This window comes from Macrobrachium nipponense, chromosome 46 (assembly GCF_015104395.2).
Source record: "Macrobrachium nipponense isolate FS-2020 chromosome 46, ASM1510439v2, whole genome shotgun sequence".
Classification (NCBI taxonomy): Eukaryota; Metazoa; Arthropoda; class Malacostraca; order Decapoda; family Palaemonidae; genus Macrobrachium; species Macrobrachium nipponense.
In genome coordinates, this window is record NC_061106.1 from 11,895,977 (window position 1) to 11,919,170 (window position 23,194).

Sequence of the window (23,194 nt, forward strand, 5' to 3'; positions counted from 1 at the left end):
TCTACAGTGAGAGAGAGAGACATGGTTATCTCAGCCGCAATCTCGAGACCCTGACTCGACATATGGCAGAGAGAAGTAATAGCAAAACATCTGATCCCAAGATCAATGTCGGAGACAAGGTATTTCCAAAAATTAATGTGAGAAATGAGCTAAACTACAAATTGGGTCTGAAATTTGAGGGTCCTTTTAGAGTCATTGAGGAAAAGATTGGAAACAGATTTGTAGTCTTAAGGAAAAAACAGGTCGGTCGAAATTAACACATATATCAAAACTGAAAAGGATTGGTTGTGGTAACTAATATAATGTTGCGCAGTTGCATTTTTTTCTAGTTTTTTCAAATCGATGGTGAAACGTGTTTTTCTCTTTCATTTCTTCTACTATTTTTCTTATTATGCGCAAACTGCGGCGTTTTGGCGTAAGAGTCAGAGGTCAATATTTTACGTGGAAAATTGGTTTGAAAATATGGCAAATTTCTGTTAAGCTGAGAAATATGATGATAAACACGTTGTAGTCCCTGCGTGTATGGGGTTTTGGGGCTGATTTTTTTTTTTTTTGTGGCTATAATCTTTGGCGGTCGTTTTTCTTGTGGTTATATTTTTTTTGGCGGTGATCTGAGCTTTTACGAGCCAAGAGGGGTGAATTGTGGTTTTCTGTGGTTTATATTCCGACGAGGTGGTTATGCAGTTTTATATACTTGTGGTAGTATCATGAATGAGTTGTGTTTTCGAGGACAATTTTTGGGTACCTTTGGTGATTTCCTAGGGATAATTTTGTGTCAGTATAGAATTTTTGAGCTATTTGGAGAATAACGATTTTCTGAGGTTGCAAGTCTGACTAGACAAATCTATAGTGCAATTCGAGCACATGACGTAGTCACAGGTGGATTTTTGCTGATTTTTCCTTTAGGAGTTGATTACTCGGAGATTTGCACTGTTTTCAGAGATGCTGATTATGACATTCCATGGAGAAGTATGTAAGGGGTCAATTTGAGTAGCAAGTCCTACAAGGATACATCATATATTTTGGTAATGGGGAAAGTCGAATTTTTGACTTGATGTAAATATCATTTTAAAGAATTAGATAACTGACAGAAAAACTTTTTTTTTTGGTCTCGTTCTTGTTCAGATGCTGAGATATTGCTTAATCATTGCCTTGGGGTTGATGGCGCTCGTGAAGACAAAAGTACGTCTTGGTCCTGGAGTGCTCATTGAGGAAGACCACCTGGTATGGTTATCATCTGATAAAGTAATGGCTTTCGGTTCCTGGTCTCTGGTTCCTGGTTACTGGTTCTTGTTTCTCGGTTCTTGGTCCATGGTTCGTGGTTCCTAGGCCATGGTTACTGGTTCTTATTTCTCGGTTCCTGGTCCATGGTTCGTGATTCGTGGTTCCTGGTCCTTGTTTATCGGTTCTTGGTCCAAGGTCCTTGGTTCCTGTTTCTTGGTCCATATGGTCTCTGTTTCCTGGTCTTTAGTTACTGTTTCCTGGTCTTTGGTTCCTGTTTCCTTGTCTATGGTTCGTGGTTCTTGGCCCATGGTTCTTGGACTCTGGTCTCTGTTTCCTGATCATTGGTTCCTGGTTTATGCTTCGTGGTTCCTGGTTCTTATTTTTCCGTTCATTGTCCCTGGTCTCTGATTCCTGATCCTTGTTTCTCGACTCCTGGTTCCTGGCCCTTGTTTCTCGGTTCCTGGTCCCTGGTGATTCCTGGTGCTTGTTTCTCGGCTCCTGGTTCCTGTGATTCCTGGTCCTTGTTTTCTCGACTCCTGGTTCCTGGCCCTTGTTTTTCTCGGTTGCTGGTCCCTAGTGATTCCTGGTGCTTGTTTCTCGGCTCCTGGTCCCTGGTGATTCCTGGTCCTTGCTTCTCGGCTTCTGGTTCCTGCCCTTGTTTCTCGGTTTCCTGGTCCCTGGTGATTCCTGGCCTTGTTTCTCGGTTCCTGGTCCCGGTCCCCTTGTTTCTCGACTCCTGGTTCTTGTTTCTTCGGTTCCTGGTCCCTGGTATTCCTTGTCCTGTTTCTCGACGGACTCCTGGTTCTGGCCTTGGTTTCTCGGTTCCTGGTTCCCTGGTGTTTCCTGGTCCGTTCCCGTCCTTTTCCGACTCCTGGTTCCTGTTTCTGGTTCCTGGTCCCTGGTGTTCCTCCCTGTTTCCTTGTTTTCCTCGGGACCTTTTTCCTGGTTTCCTGGCCCTTGGTTTTTTCCTCCGGTTTCCTGGTAACCATTGGTGTTTTTTCCTGACCCTCGTTTCTCAGTTGGTCATGGTCCCTTTGGTTTGATTCCTGGTTCCTTGTTTCCTCCCCGACCTCTGGTTCCTTGGCCCTTGGTTTCTCGGTTCCTGTTTCCCTGGTGATTCCTGGCCTTGTTTCTCGGACTCCGGTTCCGGGCCCTTGTTTCTCGGTTCCTTGGCCCTGGTGATTTCCTGACCCCTCGGTTTCTCGGTCCCTGGGTCCCTGGTGATTCTGGTTCCTTGTTTCTCGGCTCCTGTTCCTGGTAAATTCGCGGGCCTTGTTTCTCGACTTTCTGGGTTCCTGGTCCCTGGTGATCCTGGTCCTTGTTCTCTACTTCTGGTTCCCGGCCCTTGTTTCTCGTTCCTAGTCCTGGTAATTCCTTAGTCTTTGTTCTCGACTCCTGGTTCCTTGGCCCTTGTTTCGGTCTGTCCTGGTGATTCTGGTCATAGGTTTTCGGTTCCGGTTCCTGGCCCTTGGTTCTCGGTTCCTGGTCCCCTGGTGATTCCGGGTCCTGGTATTTGATCATGTTCCTGGTCCTTGTTTCCTCTGTTCCTGGGTTCCCTGGTGATTCACTCGGTCCCTTGTTTCTCGGACCTCTGGTTTCTGGCCCTTTGGCCTCCCTTGGTTCCTGTTCCTGGTTTCCTTGGACCTCCTGGTTTTCGTGGCCCTTGTTCTCTGTCCTGGTCCCTGGTTGATTAACCCTGGGTTCCTTGGTTTCTCGACTCCTGGCCTTTGGCCCAAGTTTCTCGGGTTCCTGGTCCCTGGTGACCTGGTCCCTGGTTTGATCTTGGTTCCCTTGGTTTCTCGGTTCTCATGGTTCCTGGTGGCCCAAGGTTTTCTTCCCGGTTCCTGGTTCCCTGGGTGGATTCATTGGTTCCTTGGTTTCCCTCCGGGACCTTTCCGGTTTCCTGGGCCCTTGGTTTCCCTGGGGTTCCCTGGGTTCCCTTGGTTGATCCTGGTTCCTTGGTTTCCCTTGTTCTCCTGGTTCCTTGGCCCTTGGGGTTCCTTCGGTTCCTTCCGGTCCCTGGTGATTCCTGTTCCCTTGTTTCTCGACTCGGTTTCCTGGCCCGTTTGGCTCGGTTTTCCTGGTCCCTGGTGAGTTTCCTGTCCCTCCGTTCTCGCTACCTTCTGGTCCCTTGGAGGCCCTGTTCCTCGGTCCTGGTTCTGGTTGGTTATCCCTGACTCCGTCTCGGTTCCTGGTCCCTGGTGATTTCCTTAACCCCTCGTTTCTCGGTTCCTGGTCCCTGGTGATTCCCTGGTCCTTGTTTCCGACTCCTGGTTCCCTGGCCCTTGTTTCTCGGTTCCTGGTCCCAATGGTGATTCCTGGACCCCTGTTTCTCGTTCCGTTCTGGTGATTCCTGGTCCTTGGCTTCCTCGCTTCCTGCTTGACCTGGTAATTCGAGGTCCTTGTTTCTCGACTCCCCTTCCGGTTCCTGGTCCCTGGTGATTCCTGTCCTTGTTGTTCGACTCCTGGTTTCCTGGCCCTTGTTTCTCGGTTCTGAGTCCCTGGTGATTCCTAGTCTTTGTTTCTCGGTTCCTGGTCCCTGGTGATTCTGACCCTCGTTCTCGGTTCCTGGTCCCCTGGTGATTCCTGGTCAATAGTTTCCTCGGCCTCCTGGTTCCTGGCCCTTGTTTCTCGGTTCCTGGTCCCCCTGGTGATTCCTGGTCCGACTCCTGGTTCCTGGCCCTTGTTCTCTGTTCCTGGTCCCTGGTGATTCCTGGTCCTTGTTTCTCGACTCCTGGTTTCTGGCCCTTGTCTCTCGGTTCCTGGTCCTTGTTTCTTGACTCCTGGTTCCTGGCCCTTGTTTCTCGGTTCCTAGTCCCTGATGATCCTGGTCCTTGTTTCTCGGCTCCTGGTTCCTGGCCCTTGTTTCTTGGTTCCAGGTCCTGGTGATTCCTGGTTATTGTCTCTCGACTCCTGGTTTCTGGCCTTGTTTCTCGGTTATTGGTCCCTGGTGATTCCTGGTCCTTGTTTCTCGACTCCTGGTTCCTGGCCCTTGTTTCTCGGTTCTTGGTCCCTGGTGATTCCTGGTCCTTGTTTCTCGACTCCTGGTTCCTGGCCCTTGTTTCTCGGTTCCTGGTCCCTGGTGATTCCTGGTCCTTGTTTCCCGGCTTCTGTTTCCAGGTCCCTGGTGATTCCTGGTCCTTGTTTCTCGGCTCCTGGTTCCTGGTCCCTGGTGATTCCTGAACCTTGTTTCTCGACTCCTGGTTCCTGGCCCTTGTTTCCCGGTTCCTGGCCCCTGGTCATTCCTGGTCCTTGTTTCTCTATTCCTGGTTCCTGGTCCCTGGTGATTCCTGGTCCTTTTTTCTCGACTCGTGGTTCCTGGCCCTTGTTTCTCGGTTCCTTGTCCCAGGTTATTCCTGGTTCTTGTTTATCATCTCCTGCTTCCTGGCCCTTGTTTCTCGGTTCCTGGTCCCTGGTCATTCCTGGTCCTTGTTTCTCTTTTCCTGGTTCCTGGTCCCTTGTGATTCTTGGTCCTTTTTTCTCGACTCCTGGTTCCTGGCCCTTGTTTCTCGGTTCCTGGTCCCTGGTGATTCCTGGTTCCTTGTTTCTCGGCTCCTTGTTCCTGTCCTTTGTGATTCCTGGTCCTTGGTTTCTCGACTCCTGGTTCCTGGCCCTGGTTCTTCGTTCCTGGTCCCTGGTGATTCCTGGTCTTTGTTTTTTGTTTTTGGCTCCTGGTTTCCTGGTCCTGTTGATTCTTGTCCTTTTTTTCTCGACTCGGTTGGTTCATGGCCCTTGTTTCTCGGTTCCTCGTCCCTGGTGATTCCTGGTCCTTGTTTCTCGACTCCTGGTTCCTGGCCCTTGTTTCTCGGTTCCTGGTCCCTGGTGATTCCTGGTCCTTGTTTCTCGGCTCCTGGTTCCTGGTCCCTGGATATTCCTGGCCCTAGTTTCTCGACTCCTGGTTCCTGGCCCTTGTTTCTCGGTTCCTGGTCCCTGGATATTCCTGGTCCTTGTTTCTCGGTTCCTGGTCCCTGTTGATTCTTGGTCCTTGTTTCTCGACTCCTGGTTTCTGGTCCCTGGTTATTCCTGGTTCTTGTTTATCGGCTCCTGCTTCCTGGCCCTTGTTTCTCGGTTCCCTGGTGATTCCTGGTCCTTGTTTCTCGATTCCTGGTTCCTTGTCCCTTGTGATTCCTGGTCCTTTTTACTAGACTCCTGGGTCCTGGCAATTGTTTCTCGGTACCTTGTCCCTAGTGATTCCTGGTCCTTGTTTCTCGACTCCTGGTTCCTGGCCCTTGTTTCTCGGTTCCTGGTCCCTGGTGATTCCTGGTCCTTGTTTCTCGGCTCCTTGTTCCTGGTCCTTGGTGATTCCTTGTCCTTGTTTCTCGACTTCTGGTTCCTGGCCCTTGTTTCTCGTTCCTGGTCCCTGGTGATTCCTGGTCTTTGATTCTTGGCTCCTGGTTCCTGGTGATTCCTGGTCCTTGTTTCTCGACTCCTTCCTCATGGGCCTTGTTTCTTGATTCCTGGTTCCTGGTGATTCCTGGTCCTTGTTTCTCGACTCCTGGTTCCTGGTCCCTGGTGATTCCTGGCCCTTGTTTCTCGGCTCCTGGTTCCTGGATATTCCTGGTCCTAGTTTCTCGACTCCTGGTTCCTGGCCCTTGTTTCTCGGTTCCTGGTCCCTAGTTTTTCCTGGTCCTTGTTTCTCGACTCCTGGTTCCTGGCCCTTGTTTCTCGGTTCCTGGTATATGGTGATTCCTGGTCCTTGTTTCTCGACTCCTGGTTCCTGGCCATTGTTTCTTGGTACCTGGTCCCTGGTGATTCTTTGTCATTGTTTTTAGACTCCTGCTTCCTGGTCCCTGGATATTCCTGGTCCTTGTTTCTCGGTTCCTGGTCCCTATTGATTCGTGGTCCTTGTTTCTCGAACCCTGGTTCCTGGCCCTTGTTTCTAGGTTCCTGGTCTCTGGTGATTCCTGGTCCTTGTTTCTCGGCTCCTTGTTCCTGGTCCCTGGATATTCCTGGTCCTTGTTTCTCTGTTCCTGGTCCCTGGTGATTCCTGGTTCTTGTTTCTCGACTCCTGGTTCCTGGCCCTTGTTTCTCGGTTCCTGGCCCCTGGTGATTGCTGGTCCTTGTTTCTCGACTCCTGGTTCCTGGCCCTTGTTTCTCGGTTCCTGGTCCCTGGTGATTCCTGGTCCTCGTTTCTCGGCTCCTGGTTCCTGGTTCGTACTGTAGTTTCGATATATATATAGTCACTTTGAACGAGCGAAGTCGCTTCAGTTAAGCAAAAACTCAAATGATGGAATAAAAATTTAATTAATAAAACTGGAACAAAGATTAAATGATAGAAATTATCTCATATCTCGATGATTCTTTTGCTATCTATGACTCTTGTAATAATTTCGCTATTCTAATTTGCTAAGAAATATTTAAATATGTATTTTTTCGTATATGCAAATTTGTGTGAATATGAGGATTTATTTCGCGTTTCTAATTTACTAAGAGAAAAGGAAAAATATGTATTAACATTAGAAATCGGAAATAAACTCGCCTTAATGGACTTGGTCATATTTTAAAATTATTTAGAGACATATTTTAGTTCTCTGGTATGGGATCGAGTTGAGAGAGAGAGAGAGAGAGAGAGAGAGAGAGAGAGAGAGAGAGAGAGAGAGAGAGGAGGGGGGGGGGGGTGGATGTTGTACCTTATGGCTCGACCGATATATCTCGGTACCCCGGCTTGTATCAAATCAAATTTATGGATGTATTGAAACGAAGTGAACCTTCCTTAGGCCTAGGCTTAGGCTTTCAAGCGAAACCTTATCTGCGAAAAAAGAGAAAAACTAAATAAATAAAAATTCATTACACAATTAATAATCAGAAAAATTTCGAATTACAGATGGATGAGTCACCAAGTAATGTAATTACTCAAGTTCTATGGTAATGGGTCAATGAAAATGACATAATATAGTTTTGTTCTGTTGCATTAAAAAAGAACTGAGCTATTATTGACAATCATCCTTACTGACAGTAATTATTATTACTACAATTTTTGATATTAAATGCGATCCTGAATCTATCTCATAGTTCAGAAGAAACAGACACTACAAATTCCAAAAGAATGGCGAGTAGTGTCATTTCCTTCATAAAATGCAGCTGCTATTTTTAATATCAAGTGCGTCAAGATTTGGCAGTATTTATTTCAACTACTTAATGTACTGCAGTGAAATTTTTCATATCGCATTTCACATCCAGATAACATAACCAGAATAAAGAAATGATTACCCCTACCAGTCATTCACCTCCTCAAAGGTATCTCCTTCAGATCAGTGGTACTTAACTTTTTCGTCCCATGCACCCTTTCACCATATGTCAGTATGTCATCACCCCACCCTCCCCCTTTCCAGAATTGTCTGCCTCAAAAGGTGCATTCCTGGAACTTGCGAAGCCTCTGAATCTACTCTCATTAATGACATATATACACCAGTCTTATAGAATCACTCTTGGCCTTTGAGCAAATCAAAGGCAGTGAGCGCTACCTGTCCTTTTGAGAAAGGAATCCATTTGGCATGAAGCTTACGTCGATTTGAAAGCAAAACTAACTAATAACCAGGTTACGACACTTAATGAGCATCTAATTTCTGTCAAAAAATTTACATCAAGGTCATGAAACTATTATTGTTGGTTAAAATATTTTTTTTTCGTGACTTCAACATTCAAACGACTTTCAAGATAAGTAAAATTTCGTTACGAATACTTCGCATTTTTGAATCTTGAGTTTTAAAAGAGTATAATGAATTAACCATCTGTTATTTTCCCGTCGTCATTGCTTTCACCAAAGCAACCCAGCCATCAAGAGGAAAAGCTATGGAACAGTCACTTTTAACCATAAATTACTGAAAAGCTTTGATGTATAGTGCAAAGTTCTACCTCAAGAGACCTCTCCTGTCGAGCTGATTACGAGCGAAGCGAAGTCATTGCTGGAAACGGGCTCATTTCTGGCGGCCAAGCCAGGCCCTAACGCTCTTCAAATGCCAATATCTCCAACAGCATTGAAGATAAAAGAAAATTTCTTTCAGCAGATAAAATCTTACGTCTTTACATTTCATCTCATATAAGCTATATCGTGAAAATATCATAAATTCACATTTAAATGTTTTAATTACTTCATTATGATTTTCTGAAAATCGATGATTTCAGCACCTAATTCGAAAGTTTTCTCGGATACTAGGCTTAGTTAAATAAACTATGTCTTCTCACCGCCACCATAAAGAATCATTTCGCATTGTATTGTTTGTCATATTATTAGCAGCTTGATGCTGGAAGACTATTTGAAATGCAATGAACGATAACGTTTATATGGCAGAGAGTTCCGAGATACCTTTAGTTAACCCTCTGATGGTTCAACTCAAAGCTTCCCGATTGATCTCCTTCTGGTCTCCTTACAGGTGATATCTTTGATGTTTATGGAGTTTGAGTAGAAAAAAATTACTTTCTTATCTATGCAAATAAATCTGCTTCTATTATAAGAACAGAATAGAATATAGATTTTAGGCTAAAGGCCAAACACTGGGACCTATGAGATCATCAGTACTGAAACGGAAATTGAGATAAAAGGTTTGAGAGGCGTAACAGGAGGAAAACCTCGAAGCAGTCGCATTACCAATCAATTGTTAGGAGAGGGTGGAAAGTAAGATGGAAGGAAAGAGAATATGAAAGGAGGTACAGTAAAAGGAACTAAAGGGTTTACAGGCGAATGCACGCTGCAAATTGAGTTGAATATAGGATTTAGGCCAAAGGCATAGCACTGAGACCTATGAGGTCATTCCGCGCTGAAATGGAAATTGACAGGAAACGGTTTGAAAGGTGTGGCTAACAGAAGGAAAACCTCGAAGCAGTTGCACTATGAATAAAGTATTAGGAGAGGGTGGAAAGTAAGATAAAGATAGAGAATATGAACGGAGTTACAGTAAAAGGAACAAAAGTGGTTGCAGCTAGGAGCCGAAGGCACGCTGCAAAGAACCTTAATTAATGCCTACTGTGCACTGCACGAGGTCCACTGACGCCACTAAGCCCCTACAGGCAGGCGCGCTGCAAAGAGCATTAAGCAACTACGATTCCCATTAAAAGAGGTTATGTAACTAATGGTTCAATTTGCCATAATTGCGTAAAAACATCAAATACTGATACATTAATGCAAGCGTTTTCAACCTGGGGTACGTGTACCCCAGGGGAAACGCTCTCCCAACGTCACTCGAATGAATGTTAGATGCCGACCTTCAGTGTGCTTTAGCAACTAAGATAGAAATATAATGTAAACAGTTTCAGCCATTTCATTAACTACTTTTGCAGCTGATGCAATGGCTCAGTACCATAACCTTGAAAATTTACAGCATAGCCAGGGGTAAATACTCTATAAAAAATTGTCTTTATTTTTGTATGGAATTCTTAAGTTGACAATATTATTGGTTATGTCAGGAAAGTTGTGTATTTACTTCCCCTCTGTACAGAGTGGGTTTTGTTTTCCACGTCATACAAGGTGAAGGGGGTACATTACTGACTTACAAGTACCCGAAAGGGTACGCGGGGAGGAAAAGGTTGAAAACCCCTACATTAATGGATCCAGAAAACATTGATAAACATTGATATATTCAAAACTGGATGACGCTTTCACGGCTAATGTGATACGTGACATATATTTACCCAAATTGAGCGGAAGGAGTCCAAGCACTTTGTTCTATGGGAGATTCGATCGATGATGATCACATCATCCCAGACGGAGGTTTATTTATTCAATTTATTTCAGATGGCTAAAACCTATAAATTCTGCAGCGGTTTAATTAATGACTGTTTACAATAAATACCTTTTATGGCCTGGACACAGCCACACACTTGGAGATCTTGGTTAAAATTCCATTTAGGTTCAAGCCACACAATATTCCCTTTAAGTAAATGATCGCAATACGACAACATTCTTACTAAATAAAAAAAAAAAGTATTAATTCACAGAGTTTATAAATTGCAGTTTTGGAGTCGTCAATGATCAGATTGCAAACACTTAATTCTGCAAGGTAATATGGTTGCTACTTCAAACCAAATTTGTTCGGAAACATACACAAAAGTATTTTTTTATATATATATTTTTTTACTTTCCAGCGTTCTCAGGTAACACCCCAACCCTGCAGGCTTACGTGGACCAATTGATAGTATAGCAATGCTTTGCTTAAAACACGCAGTTTACATTTACCGTCAACACGACGCGACGGTGGATGCTCCTTTCAGACCGTCCTAAGTCGTACTTTATGGCCCTTTTTCTTGGTAAATTTTTCGTGCAATAGTATTGAAGCCACTGTTTTCTCAACTAATTCGCACAAGAGAAAACCAAAATTAATGATATTCACCTGTATAAGTCACGAGTACATTCAGTAATGATCACTAGGCAATATGGCAGATATTCGGTTGTTTAAGTCTTTTTTTTAGGTATATTATTTGAACGTCTGTACACCAAACCTGCCAATACGAACGATATACAATATCAAAACAAATTCCTTTGCTATCCAGAAATACGATGTATAGATAACACCCAATACGTCGAATTTTACGAATTTCGCGCCGGAAACAAGCACTTACAGTTACTTGTTAAGTCACTAAGGAACTACGGAGGTCAACCTGGTTGGCAGCTGGACTCGGTTCTATTTTTATAATATATGAGCAAATAAAATGAAAATGAAACTTATAAGAGGCAATAGATTATTTTGACGACCCGAAAGTGTCTTTGAATTGAGAGAGAGAGAGAGAGAGTTACAAGGATTAGGATGTCTCAGAGACTTATTAGTCCATCCGAGGAGACATCATATGCTCAATTATCTCCAGGAGCAGGTTTTACAATTCATTCACAGTGCCCTGATGATCTTGCCATCTTTTTGACCACTCTCCTATTTTCCTTAGATCATTTCTTAAACTGTCCACTATATCTGGGTCTGCTGCATTTACACCTATTTTGGCGTCATTTGCAATTTTGGCTATCCTGCTACTTAGCCTACATCAATGTCATTAATGTAAATAAAAAGCAAGAGCGGGCCATGGACAGAACCCTGAAGAACTCCGCTTTTCATATCCGCCCATATTGACTCTTCACCATTTATACGACTCGGTTTTCTATTAGTTAGCCTGTCTTCGATCCAGTCTGCTATTTCTCCCATAATTCCTAAAGCTCTAATTTTTGTCATTAGTTTCATGTGCGGAACGTTGTGAAAGGCCTTTTGGAATGTAAGAGTTTATCTATTGCTCTACTACAATCGCAGATATCAAGAATGTTATTATGAAAAAACTCCCAGTGGTTTGATAAGCAGTATCTGTTTTGTCTGAAACCGTGCTGGCTGTTTAACAAGAAGTTGCTTTTATCAATGTGATCCACAATTTTATCTGCAATTATGGACTTGAAAATCTTACCAGGGACTGACGTTAGAGAGAGCGCTAGCTTTCCCGAAGATTCTAACCAAGGAGAGAGAGAGAGAGAGAGAGAGAGAGAGAGAGAGAGAGAGAGAGAGCCCACTAAACTAATCCGAACCTAGTTCCGTTTTAAATCGAGGGAATTCAGTATTTTTTTTCTCCTACAATTCCCTGGTTAATGAAACAACAGATGGGAGTGGCAGATGCTTGGAGCTGTCAAACTTGCAAACAGCTGATTTAAGATTTATTGGAAAGCTTTCTATTGGTTTCTGATAAAAGATACGGAGTTGTACGAATGCAAACGGGGTGCATTTAACATGCGCCCACACGGGCGTGCATGCGTGTGTAAATTTTCCACACCTATCACCTAACAACAACTGATAAGACTATAATATTATTACTATTGTTGTTGTTCAGAAGATGAACCCTATACATATGGGACAAGCCCACCAAAGGGGACCAGTGACTTGAAATTCAAGCTTCCAAAGAATTTGTTCTTTTGTGCTTTTGATGGCCATATTTGATCAGCGTCATAACATTACTACAAAAACCTTGCATTAATCAGTTAAAAACGTCCCAAAACTGAATTAATGGCAAAAACCTTTAAATGACTTGAGGAATGAAGTTGGGTCTCACATTTATCATCTGCCACTCAGCAAGCATTTCCCCTGATTTAAACAGTTTGTATCAGATTCGTGATGCTCATTCAGGAGGTACTCGACTAATTGTTACGTGAATTATAGAATGAGTGATGAATTAAGATACGAATTCACGATGGCGGTTGATTTACCAATTCCACCCAAATAGTGAGACAGTAAATAAACACATATTTTTATTTTATTTTATTTTATTTTAAGAGATTAAAGGCGACATGTCAGTTTTCCGTATTATCTCGAGACCAGTTATGTGATTTCCCTCACTTGAATTTTAGTTTATTATTGGATCATAAACATTACCTGATCTACTTTTGCTTCTTTGAACGACCTGTTTCCTTGTTCTATAAACAACTTCGCTTGAGAAGTGAAATTAAACAGATTTCCGAAAGTTCTCTTTATAAATTAAATATTTTTACCCGTATGTAGCTGGATTTGTTACTCCATGATCAATATTTTAACAAACAACTATCATACTCTTTAGTCTGAGAATTTAGAGCGCAATAAATCGAGATATATGGATCCTTGCCACATTTCCTGAGATCGTAAGACTGTCTGAGGTGGTGTGTGTTGGTTTAAGGTCACGTAATACCCCTTCAGCACCTTACAACAATTAAGATAAACGCGCTGTTAAGAAACCCAACCATAAATACGTTCAAGAGCCTCAAAATATTGGGAGAAATCTGGAAAGTCAAATTTTGAAAGGGTAAAAAAAGTCCATTTTTAAGAATTACACATTGGCCTTCCAGCTCCAAAGGACTTTCCAAGCTACAAAATCTTTGTGAAAACTGCAAAATTCTAGATTCTGTGACCACAACTCTTATTCGACAAAATAGCTTTGGCCATTTTTGACGGTCCAACTCAGTCAGGATTTGACCAACTTAGTCAGGAACATTTGGGGAGGGGTTGGTCCAACCCCCGGCCCCAGGAGCCATCCCTGATCACCAGATGAGTTTATGAACCAAAAAACTACAGCAGAGCACTATCTACCGTTCCTGGATCCTCAATGAATGGAAGGTATATATAAAAACACTTTATCATAGTTGATGTCGAAAACAGAATTTGAAAACAAAGCCTTAACGTTTTATGTCTCCTATAACTTCAGGACGAATTTATGACAATGGAACATCAGCAGAAAATAACTGAGAGAGAGAGAGAGAGAGAGAGAGAGAGAGAGAGAGAGAGAGAGAGAGAGAGAGAGAGAGAGAGAGAGAGAGAGAGAGAGAGAGAGAGAGAGAGAGAGAGAGAGAGAGAGAGCCATTTTTTCTAGTTATCTAAATAGCCTTAAATACAATTTTCTATGAAGACAACTTTTCTACTTGAATAGAAAACGAATAAAATAGTTAGATGGCTAACTATAAAAATCTCGTCTGTCTTGAGCCTAAATTTCATAGATTAAATAAAATCACTATGAAGATAAAGATATTTCTAATATTATATGACGAAAGACATTACCGTAATCCAAAGAAGATTTATGCTTGCTATTAATACTTAATAAGGGACATTGCGTGCTAGAAATATCAAATATAAGATATTTTTCATAGTAATGTTTTCTCAAAATTGTACGCTATTAAGTGCTATGACAATCTTTGGATAACTGATGTCGTTTGAAAATGAAACTATTATATATTGTTTTAACAAGACCACGAATAAATCCTGTATCGATACATATGATAACTATTATCGAGGAGGTTCTAAATATCTAAAATTGAACCTTAACATTATGGGGACCTTTTGAAGAACGTGAAAAGTTTTCAACAGAGCGACAGTTTTTTCTGGTAACAAACAAGGGCTGCTCCTTGTCCGGAGAAGAAACAGTACTGCCAACATCAATAAGGCTTTAACATGCAATTATGGGCAAATGAGATAAATTAATCTTTATAACCTTCGAGAAACTTGAAGGATCAATAATCGTTCTTGTAGGTAATCAGTTTTGTAAAAATCTCGTATATACAGACCACTACCTTCAAAATTAAATACGTTGATTTATGGAAATTTATGCTTTAATGAAACGCATCATCGAAGGAGGTATCAGAGCTTACCCAGTGATTATTTTCTGGAATATTTTAATCAGGAGGAACTTTCAGAAGGATCGCTGTGCAGACACCCTGTAGATGCACTCTGTAGCCCTGTAAGAAAGCTATACAAACCCTTGAAAAAAAAATTGAAAGTACCAACTGAAAGAAATATATAATTTATGTTATGTATTGCCAAGATTAAGGCTACGAATAATAATATGAAACCTTCTCTTAATAATGTCCCCCAGTTTTGCCATAGTTTAGACTATAATAATATGTGGGATATTAAAATTTTGTTGGTAACTGTAGCTTTTCGCCGGCTAACAATCCTGGACCGTGTATGTATTACCAAACCCAATTCGTGAATTCCCTCGTACCTTTTCATGCATTTAGCGTCAAATACTATTAGGTTATGCATCAATAGGCATGAATGATTGCATAAAATCTTCTTTTCTGAATGCTTTCATTGCAATCACTTATCCGGCAATGTTTATGTTGCCTCGCTATCAGAAGCGCAATAGTTTGTTGATTGAGCACCATTTTGCATTGGTCAGTCACTAGATGGCGCCCGTAGTCCACGATTCTGAAATTAAATCCGGTTACATCCAGTTTCGATTGATGATTTTGCATACGTCACGGTCACCTGAGGCCCTTCGGTAGTTGGGGGAGACCGAGGCACCAGCAATCTAATTGGGAAATGGTAGTTTCCGAACTATCAAACGGTCTCCTCCCATTTAAGGTTACAATTTTTTTTTTGAAAGAAAAAAAAAAGATAAATAGAAATAAAAATGAGTCTATCAGACGTTTCATTGAATATATTGAGTTGGCGAAAGCTAATTTCACGCTTACAATGTCGATAATGCGAGTTTGGATGGCTGTATTAATGTTTATCAGATAATCTATAATGTTTAAGGAATTTCCAGCTCTTTGTTGGTAGGCAGAGAGTAGGAAATTGCCTACCAATTATACCAATTTTTTTTCATTGTTCTGTTTGAGTGGTTTCACATGATAATACTACTACCTACCACTACTTATATAATAATGATAATAATGTAAAGGCCACGATGTAGAATGATACATCTGGGAGATGTGCAGAGAGTAATCATTTCCTATCTTGAAGTTGCCAAATTCTGTTGACCGCTTTTGTATATGATTATATTGGCAATGGGTTTGTGATGCTGCTCTTTTTTTTTTTCTTTTTATGTCATATTAGAGGAAAAGGACAGCATTAGGAGAGCCATTTTTAAAGACAATTAAATTGGCATATTGGGTTTATTAGGTAATGATAATTTCATACAAACAAAAATATTGATTACATGATTTTTGTATAAATGGATTGGTTAGGTTGCAAACATTGGTCGTGCATCATACGGAAAGTATCCCCGGAGTCGTTTCAGATGTTCTGACTGGTTATTTTTGTGACGATATTAACGTGTCATGACATTATGATTTTTGCTTATATGTTTCTTTTGAATATACCATTATAAAATACATGCATTCCGCTTTCCATTGATACCAGAAAAAACGCCATAGCATGAATAATAATTTCACTGGCAATGCACAAAGTAAGATATTGCTATTGACAACTCTGGCTCTCAGACAGAACTTACAGAGGCCTTTTAATTAATATGGTTGGTTGGAGAAGCACGATGCTAAAGTCAAGGGATCCAACAAGGGAAGCATCCTAGTTTTAAAGAAGAAATGCAGAGATAAATAATCGACAAGAGAGGTATTAGAGAATGATTTGCAATGATTGCACTATACACATTGTAATTTCGGAATTCTGTTAAAATATTGCATGCTACCCAGCTGAAGAGCGAGTCTGCTAGGACCCAGTTGCACTCTATTGCAATTTAGCATTCACATGAGTCAGTTTTTATGCAAAATAACCGTTCATATTTAGAAATTCAGTATATTACATAAATCTTGAATACGAACCCATCAAATTATGTGAACATTATGATTAAATTATCAAATTTAGCAATCTGAGGAACTTCACTGATATTCACACACACACACACACACACACACACACAGATCGACCAACATATTCTAAAAAATTTAAAATAGATTTTTTTGCGGATCCCTGACTAGAATTATATATTTCTTTCTGTGCATTAACCCTTGCAATAAGTAAATAAATAGGTACATAAATGAGTAAATAAATAAATAAAGAAATAAATTAATTCGTTGATCTAACTATTTATTCTCTGAAACGAAAGAATATCATCTCTTAGCAAGAAAGGATTCAATTACAACTCTGAGTTGGCGCAACTGCTCAAGTGACCTCAGTATACAATGTATTGCAAACTTGACTTGAAGTAACCATTGAGGCGATGACACATATAACTACTATAGGCGATGTACCAGTTGGATTATACTTGTTTATTGAAAGGTACAGGACGTGTGGAATGTCGACTGCAGTGGCTGTAAGTTTCTGGTGTTGAGGAAATAAATATAGTGTTTGTCTGAGGTGAAAAAATACCGGCCTTGATGAATGATTTATTCTACGGGTCCTGAAGTGTGGTTCTTGGAAGAAATCTTTCGCAAGACCGTTTTGTTAAATCACTTGTTTCTTCTCAAACATAAGCATTTGCATGTGAATATAGCTGTATCATTTTTCCATTTACTTAGGCATTTTGAATTATACTCTCTCTCTCTCTCTCTCTCTCACACACACACACACACTCACACACACACACACACACATATTATGTGTGTATTTATACATATAAATATAGTAAGTATATACAACTATATACATAACATATATAATATTTTATATATATATATATATATATATATATATATATATATATATATTATATATATATATATATATATATATATATCTGTTTCTATAGCTCTAGACAAACAATTACCTACGAGAGTTTCTTGTTAGATGAATGAAATAGTTACGATAACAGTAAATATCTATTTCAGTCTTACTTCTTCCCATAAAAAAAAAAAAGATTTGGTAAATATTATTGGTTTCTCTTTAGAAGGATATTCATAAATTATACGGACAAACAGACTTCAAAGGTAAACAAACCCCGACCGAATGTGTGGTAAACCAAAACACACACACACACACACAGAGAGAGAGAGAGAGAGAGAGAGAGAGAGAGAGAGAGAGAGAGAGAGTACTCCCATACCCTCCACAATGGAAGCGCATCTTTGGACAAGAAGTCAGCTGGGACAATATTGGACGTCGTAGAAAGTTGCCAATCTTAGCAGTCCAGGTAAAGGTGTGGGTGGGTAGCATGACTGCGAAAACTTTGACAGTGATGTAGAAATTGTAGATGACCACTAATTAAAAATAATATGATCTTGACTTTGCGTTTGTATTGCGCATAATGCGTCACTGATCAGATCGATGGAAATTTAAATATTAAGATAGAATTGTTGAGGTCTAGATGATTTTTGGCTTTAAACGTGTATTCTTGGTTATGTACTCCAACAAAAGAAATTTTGCCCAAATAAATAAATTAATGAATATATCTATATATATATAAATATATATATATATATATTATATATATATATATATATATATATAATATTTTAAGCATATACTATATATATATATGCTTAAAAAATCACTGTAGATGCACGTGACTTCATAAATAAGCGAATACCACAGGAAAATAATAGTCAGAAATCCAAGCGCTTTCGTCTTTACTCAGACATCGTCAAAGAGTTAATGAAGTACAATTGGAGATAAAGGTCTCAGGTACAAAACAAGATCAAGAATACCAGATGGTTAATTGTCAAAAGGGTAAAAATTAAAAGAGATAATCCAGGATTATCGGATATCACACGGTCACAAACCTAACCGAAACTACAAAGTATCTTTACAGTCCAAAACATGTAAAAACTGAATATATTAATTTTGTGGCTTATATTTATCTACAACTTTTTTCATAATGAAAGCATCAAGTTTAAATAAACCAAGACTTAAATTTAGAACATTTCTATTATTTGACTTGATGAAATAAGATTCAATGATATTCCTTTTACCTGTGTCATTACATGTGATTAAGGCTCTTGCTTGACTCCAGTTAATAGGATCGTCTAAATCTCTCATATGTACGAATAATGCATTCAATATTTGCCCAGTTCTCACAGAATATTGATGTTGCTTGAGACGTTGTGAAAGAGATTTACCGGTCTGTCCGTAATAGACTTTATCGCACTTTTTGCAAGGAATTTCATATATGCAGCCTGGAAGATCTTTAGGAGAATTTTCTATTATTAAACTCTTGACATTAATATTACTGAAAATAACATTTATGTTAAATAGCTAAATATAAGCAACAAAATTAATATATTCAGTTTTTACATGTTTTGGACTGTAAAGATACTTTGTAGTTTCGGTTAGGTTTGTGACCGTGTGATATCCGATAATCCTGGATTATCTCTTTTAATTTTTACCCTTTTGACAATTAACCATCTGGTATTCTTGATCTTGTTTTGTACCTGAGACCTTTATCTCCAATTGTACTTCTTTAACTCCTTGACGATGTCTGAGTAAAGACGAAAGCACTTGGATTTCTGACTATTATTTTCCTGTGGTATACGCTTATTTATGAAGTCACGTGCATCTACAGTGATTTTTTAAGCATAATGGAAACCATACGCAACTTCTACGCCTTTTCTTTGAATTTTCCGAGCCTTGTTCTATTCGTGACATCCTTCTGTAATGCTCTTATCATCGCTCACAAACTGAAACTCCGACTCAACTTTCTACGGAAGTGTATGAACGAGCAAGTCGATTTTACCAATAAGAATTCTTCGTCTAGCAGAGTGACCTTTCGACGAGTTTCTACGCATCATACTTCAGAAACACATCGACATCACAAAAGTGGATGTAGATGATGGGTTTCGTACACTTAGAAGCAGACGGTATGGCTTTAATCAGACGGTTCCTGTCGATTGGAAGAATCGGATGTTGGATTATTGCTACGGAAAATTAAGAAAGTGCTGCAACCGTCTTGAAAGGAAGCTTTAATCAAGTTGAAAAATCTTATTGCTGAAAGCGACTGGACTAAGCATGCCAACGTGGACTTCATGATTAATTTATCAGACAAACCAGTGGATAGTGCTACGACAGCGGCTTTGGGATATGGGTTAAGCTTTGGTGTATTTAATGGTAACCTGGACTGTGTCGACATCTCAAAATCCTTTTGTTATTTAGAAAAATTTAATCAAAACCTATGCCCTGATGATATCAATATTTGTGAAGGTATTGTGTATGGGGCTATGAGTAAACCTTCTCCCCCTAATGTACCCGTGAGATTTCTCCGGGCTTTTAAGAAAATTAGAGAAGATGAAACAGTGAAAGTGACAAAAGCAGATAAATCTAATGCAGTGGTAATAATGAATAAAAGTGACTATATAAGTAAAATAATGACATTGCTAAATGATACTGATACTTATACGAAACTGAGGTCTGGCCCTACGCAGACAGTGAACTCCCGTTTTAATAAACAAATTAAATCCACTTTGAAGGGCTTTGACCATTTAATTAAACAGTTTACACCGCAATGCGCCTCCCTACCTTATATGTATGGTTTAGTCAAGACACATAAAATCAATAACCCTATCAGACCAATCATTAGTTCAGTGGGCTCAGTTACGTATAATTTATCTAAATGGCTTGTAAAAATTCTTACTCCTTTGGTAGGAAACATTTCTAGCACGAATGTTAAAAACAATGTTGATTTTATAAACAAATTGAATAGTTTAAATTTGAATTTTGATTTTAATATGGTTAGTTTTTATGTTGTCTCTTTATTTACAAAAGTGCCAGTAGATGACTTACTTGAATATTTGGACGAGGAATTAGAACGTCACGACATTCCCTTAAGTGTGGCAAACCTCATTAGTCTCATAAGGTTATGTATCAAAGATAGTAAATTTTGTTTTAATGGGGAATTTTTTGTACAAAAGTTTGGCATGGCTATGGGTAATCCCTTATCTCCTGTCCTTAGCAATATTTACGTGGAATTTTTTTAGACAAAACTCTTACCAAGAATTTTGCCCCAAAAAGTTATTTGGTTTAGATATGTGGATGATATCTTCTGTATTTGGCCAGTTCACGAAAATCTCCAGGAATTCCTTAATAATCTCAATAATTTAGTCCTTTCTATAAAATTTACTGTAGAGGAAGAAAGAAATTGTAATTTGAATTTTCTTGATGTAACTGTCCATAGAAATGATAGAAATTTCACCTTTTCAGTCTTTCAAAAATCAACTAACATTGCCTCTTTTGTTCATTACTACTTCAATCACCATCAAAATGTTAAATTCTCAGTTTTTTCTGGGATGTTCTTAAGGGCTTTACGTGTCTGTAGTCCGCAGTTTATTGACGCTGAAATTAAAGCTATTTATGATATTGCATTGAAACTTAAATACCCAAGGACTTTTATAGATGTGGCATGGAAAAGAGCTAGAAAAACATTTTATTCAACTAATGACAAACTTGAATTTAGTAAGCATAACATTCTAAAATTACCCTATGATGAAAGATTTTTAGATATTCCTAGAATTTTAAAGCTATTTAACATAAATGTTATTTTCAGTAATATTAATGCCAAGAGTTTAATAATAGAAAATTCTCCTAAAGATCTTCCAGGCTGCATATATGAAATTCCTTGCAAAAAGTGTGATAAAGTCTTACGGACAGACCGGTAAATCTCTTTCACAACGTCTCAAGCAACATCAATATTCTGTGAGAACTGGGCAAATATCGAATGCATTATTCGTACATATGAGAGATTTTAGACGATCCTATTAACTGGAGTCAAGGCAAGGAGCCTTAATCCCATGTAATGACACAGGTCAAAAGGATATCATTGAATCTTGTTTTCATCAGTCAAATATAGAAATGTTCTAAATTTAAGTCTTGGTTTATTTAAACTTGATGCTTTCATTATGAAAAAAGTTGTAGATAAATATAAGCCACAAAATTAATATATTCAGTTTTTACATGTTTTGGACTGTAAAGATACTTTGTAGTTTCAGTTAGGTTTGTGACCGTGTGATATCCGATAATCCTGGATTATCTCTTTTAATTTTTACCCATTTTGATAATTAACCATCTGGTATTCTTGATCTTGTTTTGTACCTGAGACCTTTATCTCCAATTGTACTTCTTTAACTCCTTGACGATGTCTGAGTAAAGACGAAAGCGCTTGGATTTCTGACTATTATTTTTCCTGTGGTTATTCGCTTATATATATATGATATATAATATATATATATATATATATATATATATATAATATATATATATATATATATATATATATATATATATATATATATATATATATATATATATATATATATATATATATGTGTGTGTGTGTGTGTGTGTGTGTGTGTGTATGTATGTATGTATGTATGTATGTATGTATGAGAGAGAGAGAGAGAGAGAGAGAGATACGAAACAAAGCAATGACAGCATGAAACGTCTAGACTTTGCATAAAACGGTTTCCTAATTAGCGAGACGAAAGAATCACAAGAAAAGAGCCACCACTTACCTGAATGAAAGCGGCAATGAGGTTTTTACGTGGATCTTTTTATGCTATTGTCCTTGTCCAGCACGGGCTCTTGCATCTAAGAAATTCCTGTGAAATAAATAAAGCGTTGTCAATGATTTGATTAACTTATTATTTAAAGGTTTTATTAATATAATAACGTTTCAATAGTTCTTGAAGTTTTGACGTCAAATTTTCTATGCAAATATTCCCAACTCTAAATAAGAAGGGTGATGGGGCCGACTTATATTAATTAAATTGAGTATAATGAAGCGTAGTATTATTCGATTTGAGAGAATGTCCACAAACCAAGACGAGTACATTTGATTTATGAAAATGATCAGCTATGAAGCCAAGTATACTGGATGGGCACTTGTAGCCATTCAGCGCCAAAGACAGTGCAAAGCGGGAGCTGGGTTGGTTTGACAGTGAGAGTTGAAGAAATCCAGAAATAAATAAAGGAGATGAAGTAAAAGGAGTCTAAAAGTGGAATTGGGAGAAAACCTCGCAGCAGGGTTGTCGTTCTGAGGAATTTCGTCTACTATTGTGGCTTTCTGGTGACATCTGGCAACCCACCGTGGCTTTTCCGATCACAGGCCACGGCACTGAGGATTAAAATTCTTCACTTTGCCTTTTTATGTTTTATTATGAAAATTAAGTTATAAAACATATCCTGCTTATTTATATAAATGAATTTATTGAAATCCTTTATTTTTCTTCGTCAAAAATGCCTTATGTTAAGCTGACGTGTAGTTTTTTTTACGTCACGGAAAATAATTCTACATAGGAAAATAAGCATTCTAACTCTTACATTTTCCGCATTCTAACCATTTAAATCAAAAGAACTGCGTATGTTAACACTGCTGAAAGCCAAATGCTAATTTTAGAGATGTTGGACAGGAAGACTGAAGAAAAGCAAGCTGGAATGGTGTAAAGTAAAAGGCTAAAAAAAAAAAAATATGGTGGGTGTGGCTATGGCTGAAGGGACGCTGCAGACACCTTATAGTAATGCCTACAGTGCACCACATGTGTTGCACTGACGGCAGTACCTCCTATTCGGGGCATGGACTAATACGATTAAAACCTACTTAGTTATTTGACCAACAGCTCTGCCTTACTCGTTATTCCAGAACCCTATATATTAGTTTATGACAATACGAAATAAAATCTTAATAGCTAAGTCTTATTCGTTGTTCCAGAACCCTATATATTAGTTTATGACTATAATATGAAGGGAAGTTTTAATAGCTATGCCTTGTTCGTTGTTCCAGACCACTATATATTAGTTAATGACAATGATATGAAAAGAAATTTTAATAACTCTGCCTTATTCGTTATTCCAGAAACCTACTTGATTTTTTTTTCAATAATACTGCG

At 39.2% G+C, this 23,194-nt stretch overlaps 2 protein-coding genes across 2 annotated transcripts; both read right to left on the minus strand.

The window, feature by feature from the left end:
- Positions 1–1,346: 1,346 nt before the first annotated feature.
- Positions 1,347–2,213, minus strand: LOC135214638 (serine/arginine-rich splicing factor 4-like). Its single transcript, XM_064248974.1, has 2 exons — positions 1,709–2,213; positions 1,347–1,558 (listed from the first exon to the last, which is right to left on the minus strand). Exons 1-2 carry the CDS (start codon positions 2,211–2,213, stop codon positions 1,347–1,349), a joined length of 717 nt encoding a protein of 238 aa, XP_064105044.1.
- Positions 2,214–2,741: 528 nt separating this feature from the next.
- On the minus strand, positions 2,742–5,949 carry LOC135214639 (uncharacterized). Its single transcript, XM_064248975.1, has 3 exons — positions 5,815–5,949; positions 4,201–4,851; positions 2,742–3,005 (listed from the first exon to the last, which is right to left on the minus strand). The coding sequence occupies exons 1-3, from the start codon at positions 5,947–5,949 to the stop codon at positions 2,742–2,744; spliced, it is 1,050 nt and encodes a 349-aa protein (XP_064105045.1).
- Between the last annotated feature and the right edge of the window lie 17,245 nt (positions 5,950–23,194).